The sequence below is a fragment of the Callorhinchus milii genome, unplaced genomic scaffold (genome assembly GCF_018977255.1).
Source record: "Callorhinchus milii isolate IMCB2004 unplaced genomic scaffold, IMCB_Cmil_1.0 Scaffold2, whole genome shotgun sequence".
Classification (NCBI taxonomy): Eukaryota; Metazoa; Chordata; class Chondrichthyes; order Chimaeriformes; family Callorhinchidae; genus Callorhinchus; species Callorhinchus milii.
The window spans coordinates 26,090,248-26,100,285 of record NW_024704743.1 but is presented as its reverse complement, the minus strand read 5'-3'; the positions used below and the strand labels follow the sequence as shown (position 1 = coordinate 26,100,285).

General features: G+C 39.6%; 1 protein-coding gene across 12 annotated transcripts in view; it reads right to left on the bottom strand.

Moving 5' to 3' along the window:
- Positions 1–536: 536 nt before the first annotated feature.
- The window catches only part of brd9 (bromodomain containing 9), a 36,505-nt gene continuing 27,003 nt past the window's right edge, over positions 537–10,038 (bottom strand). For 5 of the 12 annotated variants that reach the window (XM_042331743.1, XM_042331747.1, XM_042331744.1 and 2 more), the window contains exons 16-17: positions 9,139–9,309; positions 538–960 (exon numbers count right to left, since the gene is read on the bottom strand). In XM_042331743.1, coding sequence (XP_042187677.1) covers positions 839–960; positions 9,139–9,309 — 293 coding nt within the window. In that variant the 3' untranslated portion in view covers positions 538–838. Of the gene's footprint in view, positions 961–9,138; positions 9,310–10,038 lie in introns of those variants that run through there. The other 7 variants (XM_042331742.1, XM_042331746.1, XM_042331740.1 and 4 more) reach the window with 5 other exon arrangements.

Genomic DNA, 10,038 nt, shown 5'->3' with positions numbered 1-10,038 from the left:
GCGTTGTTTCACATTAAACAAAACAGGCTGTGTTTACCAGACCATAGGTTCTGAATTTATCATGGGTCCAATAGAACACAACCCATTAGCTTCAACTAATTTAGGTGCTGTAGTAAACCTATCAGGAACCTTTTCGCACCACAATAAACACATGTTGAAATTAATCACTGCATAAACTCACATGACATTTAATTTCAAAGCCCCAGTGAAGCAGTGTAAATTCCTGATATTGATCCTTCACAGAATTAAAAGTAGTCCAGTCTATGTGGTAGCATTTTAGGCTTTGTTCTGGTGGCTAGGTATTTTCAGTCAGTACATCTGACAGTGCTTGCCTTCGTCCAGATTGGAGGGAGAAAAGACATGGTGCATGGTACAGTTTTATATTCATCAAGATCACATCAGTCTAACATTAGGATTTTTCTTTTTAAAAATACACTTCAAGACACTTATAAAAATGGAAATGAAGTCGATTGTACATAAATTATTTTTTCCAAGTAGGAAATCCTACAAGTTTTTTTAAAAAATCTACAAATATAATTTTGAAAGTGTCTGTTCTCACAAACACAAAAACAAATCTGATTCATATTCTAAACATTTGTGCAAGCTAATATATGAAACACAGATGAAATAACGTCATATTATACAAAACCATATTTGTTCATTTAGTGCTTGATTATTACTGAATAGACAGACCCTGCATGTATGCCATTCTGATTGGCAGTTTCATTCATGCAAGATGTTAATTCTGCATTGTACAGTAAAAACAAAGTCTTTCCCATAGAGTGAGATCTGGTGTAAAAATAAATCTCCAGTCTTTAACTTGTCATTTTTAGTTGTGTTAAGAGTTATCAGTACTGCGGTTTAGGTTTCCTGCAGCTGCGTTAGCTGGGGCCTGAAGAAATTCACGAAAGTCTTGGACTAGATCTCCCTGTTCACCGACATTTAGATGAGGAGGACTTCCTGTACAAGTAAAAAGACGAAACACGTCATCATTTTGATGAAAAATGTTAGTTGCAGAAACAATCTTTGCTGGTCGGAGAGTTCGAGATTATACACAAAATGTTCAACTGCAGAGCATACAGGTTTGTTAAAAAAAATCTTTAATAAGACATTCAGTTAAAATGGTCTGCAATGGGAGGATTGAAGTAATGTACATATTAAAAAGCTCTAACCAAATACACACTAAAATAAATACATACACTTTATTACATAATGTGGACTATAAAGTGGACTTTTACAGTCAAATACTGCATTACTAGTAGTTATGAATTTACCATTAGCAGAGTTTCACACAATTGCTTTTAAATGACCTCAGCCAATATACTTTGAATTACACAATGCCTTTCATTAAGCCTTGAAGACATCCATTTACTTAATTGAAAAGTCAAATGATATTAAGTGCTCCAGTAATATCAGCCAAGGGAATCCCTTGAATTCTGTGGATCCCTGACTGTCCAGCACCTTGGGATGTTTTCCTGACGTGAAAGGCGCTATACAAATGTAATTTATTGTTGTTGTTGTTGTTTGCTGAAGTATAAGATTTTACATGATTAATGATCCATTAGTTGGTCACTGTGCTCCAAACCAAATTGAGAGTTCCATGAATCCCATTGTTACTTGGAAATTCCAGAGATATTTATTGTAAGGAATGCATCCTGCTTATCTAATGCCATAAAGTATAAGGCGCAGGTTTGCAAGAGCCATGCCTTGGGGACCCCAGAGTGTGCCCTGGGATACTGCTGGAGTCCAAGCAGCTAAAACCGCATACAGTAGTTTGGAATTGAAAGCACTGCCTGGCAAGCTTTCCCACTGCTTGTCCAGCTTGGACCTTCCTACCTATTAAGGTTTTCGCTTGTAGGGTTAAGGGTAGCGTGATGAAGAGTCCCAGTTCATAATTGAAGCAGATGCTGGCTGCAAATCCAATCTTTTGAACATGAACAGTTCAATATCTTATTGCTTGAAGTATAAGATGTTACGTAATTTGTTTGAAAGAACCAAAGGGTAACAAACAATTAGGAACACCATTAGCCCTGATTAATCCAACTTTAACTGCTGAAGAGTCATCAATTTGGCATTAAGCAGTTAAGTGGGAGCATTACACAGGGAGAATAGTATCCAGGTATTCAGGTGCTATGACATTTAACCAATGAGTGTACTTGCCCAGGTAACAAATGAGCAACTTCACAAGACACATTACATCTGTAAATTCTATTTGCTCAAATATGGTATTACACTGGAACCTGAAATTATATTAAACTCTTCTTACAATGTATTTTAGTGTATTGATTTTTAAAAATATTTTATTAGAAGACATTTTAAGAATTTAAAATCTACTTAATGTTATTGGGCATCACGAATGAATTTTGCATTGCTTGTAGTCATTAAGCAGATACCTAGTGAATTTATAAATAATGGGTTTAAATGTGAATCATTGTTATTGATTTTTTTTGATGATTTATGGTTGATAAATGTAAATGATAAATAAATGCTGTAATACCTGGCCATAAGTACACTTCACAACCATTAAAAGCCTTGTAGTACCTTTCTGAGCAAATTATTTAATGCTACACCCATTATATAAATTGGATAAGATGGGAAAAAGTCAAGAATTAAAACTTCAAGTCTGATCTTTAACATTCATGCTGCTCAGCACTATAGCTGGAGCTGTAATATAGATACTCTGCAAAAACACTGAGCATGTATTAATAATGTGAAGATCACAGTTACAGGGACCACTGAAATCATTGTTTTTTCCCCCAGCTTGACAATAACAAATCACCTATATGGTTCTAATGCAAAAGGACAGTTAACCTAAGAGATGCAGTTGTAACCGCGGATTAAAATAGCAGCCCAAAGGATAAACATGGTCCTGACTGATACGACTTTGATGAATTTTACTGTATCAGACCTTGGATTTAACTGGAATCAAGAGGAGTGAGAAAAGAACGTGGACTTTGAACTATCACTTGTCTTCTGCAATGGTTCTGCACTGGAATACATTTTTAAAAATAATTGTGTCTATTAGACTAGCTTTTTTGGCATAATAATCATTACATTCGTTACAGCACCAAAAACATTACCCTCTGTTCTGGATGCCATACAACGTAGAGCACACATGTGCCAGAATCTTATGTAAATTGTATAATAAGTGAGGAATCAGCAAAGAAAACAGTCAGTAAACAGTGAAAGTCGATTGACACAAAGTGTTTACAGAAACAATTCCTTGTTCTTAGCCTGGTTGCAAGTACCTTGGCAGCCTGAGTGCAGTTCCTTGCTGTCAGTGCTGTTGGTGTTGGTGGTAACCCTACTTACCATGGCAAATAATTCTTCAGCGTACAAATTAATAATAAATAAATAACAATCCTTATATTTGACTTGGTATGTATAATATTGAAGCATCCCAAAGTGCTTCACGGGTAACAGTTGTAAAATGTTGTGACAGGACTATATTTACAAACCGACTAAAGCAGCCAATTTGCACAAAGTAATATTCCACAAACAGTCATTAAGTGAATGAACAATTTATCTAGAGGATTGTTGGCCAACATACTGGGAGAAACTTCTTTCTCTCTTTGAATAATGCTATAGGATTTTCAACATCTACCTGAACAAGCAAAGCAGGACCTCAGTTTAACGTCTCATCTAAAAAACATTACTGGCAATACATCACCTTTGACAATACAGCACTTCTCCACATTGCATTAGACCATGAGTTCAAAGTCCCAACAAGGGGTTTAAACCTAAAGCCTTCTGACCCAGGGTCCTACTAGCAAGTTGAGCCAAGTTCAGATATCAATTGTGCACCAGGACAAACTTCAGTCTTACACATAACTACAGAAGGGAGGACAATAGGATGGGTCTTCTGGAAGAACAAGATCAGATGGGCCAAAGGGTCTTCTTCATCCAAACCAATCTTGTGAAAATCTTAAATGCCATTTTACACATGTACAACATTTAAGTCAACAAGATAAAACATAAGATAGTTAATGAACAGAAGACACATCCTTAATTTTGTGGTTGACTATTAATGTACAATGCAGATATTTTTTCTAACCCCATTTCAAACTCACTTAAGCAAACATGAGTAACTGTTAAAAATGGATCAATAGAATCATTGAAAACACAACTGGATAAGCAGCTGAGAAGTAAAAACGTTAAGAGATGGTGGAATGTGGGATTATTAAAAAGGGAAGATAACAGCAGCACATACACGATGGATTGAATGCCCTCCTGTTTTGAAAATGTCAAGTGTTTCCATTTTTTAATATTTTCCTTCAAATGTGCCCAAAGTTGCACCTTCCTGTATACCATCACTACAATGAGCTGATCAATATTAGCAAGTTGGGGAAAAAGAGGGACTTGCTTCCACAGTCACGTGAGGTATCTCAGATGGAACTGGAGGGTTAATAGCATTGGTTTTAATAGTTACCAGACAACTAATCAAACTCTCACTAGGAAAATGCATTAGCCAAGATAACACTTCCAATTGCATAATCCGCACACATTGGTGAAATCAATCTAGCAAGACTGATAGTGTCACTCAACAACACAAAAACAACAAGATTTCATTTATAGAGCGCCTTTCACGTCGGGAGGATGTCCCAAGGCTGGACAGTTGGGTCAGGACCCGAGCAGGGGGAAAATGGTCAGGATGAGGGGATGGAAGGGAGGGAGCGAGGTGGGGGTAGAGAGTTGGGAGGGGAGCTGAAGGCACGGTCAAAGAGAAAGGTCTTGAGACCGGCCTTGAAGGAGGAAAGGGAGGAGGCGGCGAAGGCACTGGGGGATAGAGTTCCAGAGCCTCGGGGCTGAGAGGCTGAAGGCCCGGCCACCGATGGTAGGGCGGTTGGGGCGGGGGATGTGGAGCAGACCGGAGCCAGAGGAATGGAGGGTACGGGCAGGTAGGTAGGGGGATAGTAGGTTGAGAGGTAGGAGGGAGCAGGCCGTGAATGGCCTTGTAGGTGAGGATGAGGATCTTGAATTCGATCCTCTGGGGGATGGGGAGCCAGTGGAGGCGAGCGAGGGTGGGAGTGATGTGGTCGCGAAGCCTGGTGCGGGACAGTATACGAGCTGCAGAGTTCTGAATGACCTGCAGCTTGTGGAGGGAGGTGCCGGGAAGGCCGGCGAGGAGAGAGTTCCCATAGTCCAGCCTTGAGGTGATAAAGGCGTGAACCAGGGTTTCAGCAGCGTGAGGGGTGAGGTAGTGCCGTAGTCTGGCGATATTCCGGAGGTGATGGAAGGCGGTGCCAGTTGTGGCGCGGATATGAGGGAGAAAGGGCAGCTCAGGGTCGAACAGAACCCTGAGGTTCCTGACTGCTTTGAGAGGTGGAGAGTGCAGCCTCGGATGCTGATGGTGTCGGCGCCTGAGGTGCGGAGGCGTTGACGTGAGCCAATCAGGAGGGCCTCGGTTTTGCGCACGTGGAGCTGAAGAAAGTTGTTTCTCGTCCAGGACTCGATGTCAGACAGGCAACGCTGTCAGGACATCGGTGGTCGTGGAGTTGAGGGTAGAGGAGGAAAGGTAGAGTTGGGTGTCATCCGCATACATGTGGAAGTTAACCCCATGTCTGCGGATGATGTCACCAAGTGGGAGCATATAGAGGGTGAAGAGGAGGGGACCGAGGACAGAGCCCTGAGGGACACCACACGAGACAGTGCGGGGGGTGGAGGAAAAGCCGTTTGTGGAAACAAAATGAAGATGGTGGGAGAGGTAGGACCTAAACCACTCAAGGACAGAGCCTTGAAGGTTGAGGTGGGAGGACAAGCGGTGGAGTAGGATAGCGTGGTCAACCGTATCGAATGCTGCCGATAGGTCGAGGAGGACGAGGAGCCAGAGGGAGCCCTGGTCGCAGATGGTCAAGATGTCGTTGGTGACCTTGACCAGGGCAGTTTCTGTGCTATAGGCAGCACGGAAACCCGACTGAAGGGGTTCGTATAATGCATGGGTGGAGAGGAAAGAGCGCAGCTGGGAGGCGATAACTCTTTCAAGGACCTTGGACAGGAAGGGGAGGTTGGAGATGGGCCGGTAGCTTGATAGCTGCGACGCATCAAGGGAGGGTTTTTTCAAAGTGGGAGTGATGACACTCGTGTGACTACAGGACAGATATCATTAGTCACTTAAACATGCTCTGTAACCTTTCATTGAGAAGTAATTAAGTGTAATTATTAGTTTATGCTTTGAGTCACTTGAGATCAAGACAGATCAACTGAGCCATAGTTTGTGTGCTGAGACATTATACTTTTGGCAGCAGATGGGTTAAAGCTGACAAATCACTGTATTGATTATTGCCAGATACAGATCTCCTGCTTCATAGTTCAACACAACAGTAGCGTGGAGGTTTTACTCCGAAATCTAATCAAGCAAATAAATACCCTCCCACGTTTTCACATTTGCCTAGTTTCCATGGTAACATTACCACTGTTAGTGTGCATTTGCAGCACAGGTATCGGTGAGGCCTGAAACGACAGTGGTATCTTCCACCTAGAACAACAGTGATGTTAACAGGATCCAAGGTGGAAATTCAAAACAAGTTAAAAGCCTTCGATTAACGGCAATGCTTTTCTACACTGCACATAGGTTGAGCAAATTTCCAGACACCATTCCACATCATAAGAGATTCATTGAAGATTCCTACCAAATTCCATTTCTCTCCAATACGTATTCTTTATTCAAACATATGATTATCAATTACTATAACTGCCAAATTAATTAAGGAAACTTTTTCCTTCAATTACAAGTCCATACAATTAATCCAAGTGCTTATCCTTTTCAGGTTTATAACTTGCTTGCAAGACTCTTCCCTCCCCCATCTGCCAATATACTAATATAATAATATTGTGGGGTAGCAGCACTTTTCGAATTGCCCAGTTTAATTACTTGTTATTCAAGAACTTTTGATGACCCTGTATACCACTTCAGTAATGGATTCAAGATGTTGAAAAATATAATTTCTACATAAGTATGACATTTTATCAGGGGGGAAATAACTTGACTCCATACATCCTGCAGCCATTAAACCAAACTCTAAATGAAAAACATTAACTTTTAATGTAAATTCTGAAAAAATATAAAATGTCCCCACTTCAGCAATAGTTGCAGTTTCAGTTAGCATTAGAAAGAAGGTAGTTAAGGGAACTTTGCCAAAGTATATAAAATATCAAAAGTAAGTCAAGAAGAAAGCAAGACCAGAGGACATAAATAGAAATTGTATTCTAAAAGATTTTTAAAAAATCTTTATTCAAAGTGATCAGTGTTTGCAATACTTTGCCAAGCGAGTAAATAGAGACAAAAAACATTCAGTTGATTTAAAATACATCCATATGCCCTTAGTTGGATAATTAATATGGTAAAAAAGCGTTTGGAACCCGATTAGTCTTTTCTTATATTTGACTACTTACTGTCATGTTCTTATGAACTTCCATTAAAACAGCGCCACCACCTGGCAGTGGAACGCACAAGATTTATACTCGGAAGTTAGCAAGTAGCAAATTAATTCTGTTCCAGGACAAAATCTTCAGTATGTCTTAATTAACCTAATTTATATGGGCAAATCTGTGTTTTAAAAAATCAGTTGAGTTCATATAACTTAAGATTTTACAGACAAGTCTGTAAACAACTTAGTAGTTTTCACATGCTCTGTCTGCTTTTCCGACTGCCAGACACATGAAGAACAGATTTAAAATTAGCATTTCCTTGCAAATAGCTTGCTTGCTGTCAACCAAAGGACTGGGAAAGACCAATGAAAATACAGCAACACTTTCTCACAGCTACTTACTCATGATGGAATCTCACCACTGCAACTCAACCAATACTGTCATTTTACATACTGTGAGAAAACAGAATCTGTTTGTTTCCTGCTAGTCAATATTAACAGAAAGTTAAAACACAAGTGTTACAAATAATCAAATATTCAATCTAATATCTAATATGATCCCTAGTGTTGTTTTTTTAAAAAAATGCCTCATTCCATTCCTATCCAATGTTCCTAACAGCCCAAACTCTATATTATATGTGCATGGTTCGAGGAGCACTTTTCAATAAACCTGATGTTTTTTCTTGCATGGCAAATCTACATTCACATTGAGTTTGGTTTGTCATAATCAAAATATGTACACTAGTTACATATTTCGCTTTAGAAGGCTACGGTTCTAACTTGAGCATTGATAAATACAAATAATATTTACCCAGCACTCATTCTGTGTTGGACAATGCACGATAACTGCACAAGAGACAGAAAAGGTTAAACTCCTTTGCCTTCAGAACAAATGCCAAACTAATTTTAGTAGTTTCAAAACAGTCACAAGACATTATGACCCTGAATGTCAAACATCGGAGTCCTGCAGCTCAGTGGTTAGAGCACTCGCCTCGCAAGCGAGAGACCTGGGTTCGATTCCCTGCAGGGCGAAACCTTGGGAAAGTTTCCTTACTCCACACGCCTGATAATAATCCCCCAAGAAAAAAAACAGTAAGAAATTGGTCACTTCAATCCACGACTGTTTATGGGACCACTGCTGTGCTCAATTGGCTACCGCTTTTCGCCCACAAATATACAGTCAATTCACTTCACAGTATATTCTGTGAAGCGCTTAGAGACGTCTAGAAGACGTGACAAGAGCTATATCAACATACAAGGATTATTATTATTATCTTGCAGTATAAATAGTAAGATATTCAAACATTTTGGCCAGTCTGTGCAGATTACGTGTGAAAATTAAACTTCTTCATCAGCACAATCCTACATAAGTTTAAAGATATACTCTGGATGGAGGCCATCTCCAATTACACTGGAATCTCTTACATCGATAAAATTATACCCTGAAGGGTATTTTGTGAATAAAATTTGTGAATGCGTGAAGCTTAGCAAAAAAAAATTGAGAATTCTAAAGCAGTTAACGGAAAAACAACAGCGAAGACAGTAAAGACAATGAAAAGATGATCACAACAGTGCACTGAGAGATGGGAGGAGGGGAAGAAATCGCAACTGTCTGAAGGGATTCAAATGAAAATCTGCAAAATGAAAACACAAACTTTTTCACAAACAGCCAAAAGGAAGCTTGTGAAAAGAATGGCAGATTTTTTAAAAAAAATCAATCTGGAGGTGCTGTGGACACATGGAGCCAATGTTATTTTTACTTAGCTTATACCTAGATGGTGCTGCTCCCGGTCGGAGTTGCTGGAGATTGAACTGAGATTTGAAGAGGGTCGAGAGCCGACCCGTTCGGTCTGAGCCTCATGCAGATCCTGCAGCAGCTTTGTAGTCTCATCTAGATTCCTCTGGTTATCATCATGATCTGGCTCCTTCTTCACCGATTTCCCTAAAATTCAATGTTAAATTCTCAGATTGATGTCATTTTTAACTGTTTTCGGAGACCAGACTTCCGCATATCTGTAATGGGTTTTTCAAATACTTAAATCAAGTTGCGGAAGAACCAGTGGCAATCTTTCTACTTTTTTTATTCAAAAAACAAAATTGGTGAATTGTATGCTCACCTATGTTAATGCTGGGAATTGGAATGCTTTCCCATTTTGCCACCCAGAATCTCTATTTAGAACGTCCAGTTCAGGAATAGATCAGATACAGATCCCTCTGCTCAACCCCAACCTCAATAGTGATATTTTCTATTTCCCTCACCATCCATCATATGGTCAGAGTACGAGTCAATATACTGACAAATTAAGGGCAGTTTTTTACTGTGAATTGACACCCATTAGAAACTAATTTGAGACTGTGAATAAAAAGCAAAATACTACAGATGCGGGAAACAAAAGGTCATCGACCTGAAAGGTAAACTCACTCTCTGCCTGACCTGTTGAGTGTTCCCAGTGACTTCTGAGACTGAGAATGCTTTTTATGTAGAAATAGCAGAATATTTGGTCCTATTGGGCTAGGTTTCATTTAAACCCCAAACTGAGGGGAAATAATAGGGTGATATGCACCACACAGTTCCCTACTTCTATTTTTATAGTCAAGACATTTGGTCATAAACAGGTGATTTGCTGATGTACAGATTTCTTGCTGCTTTTCCAATCGAATGCTGACTATA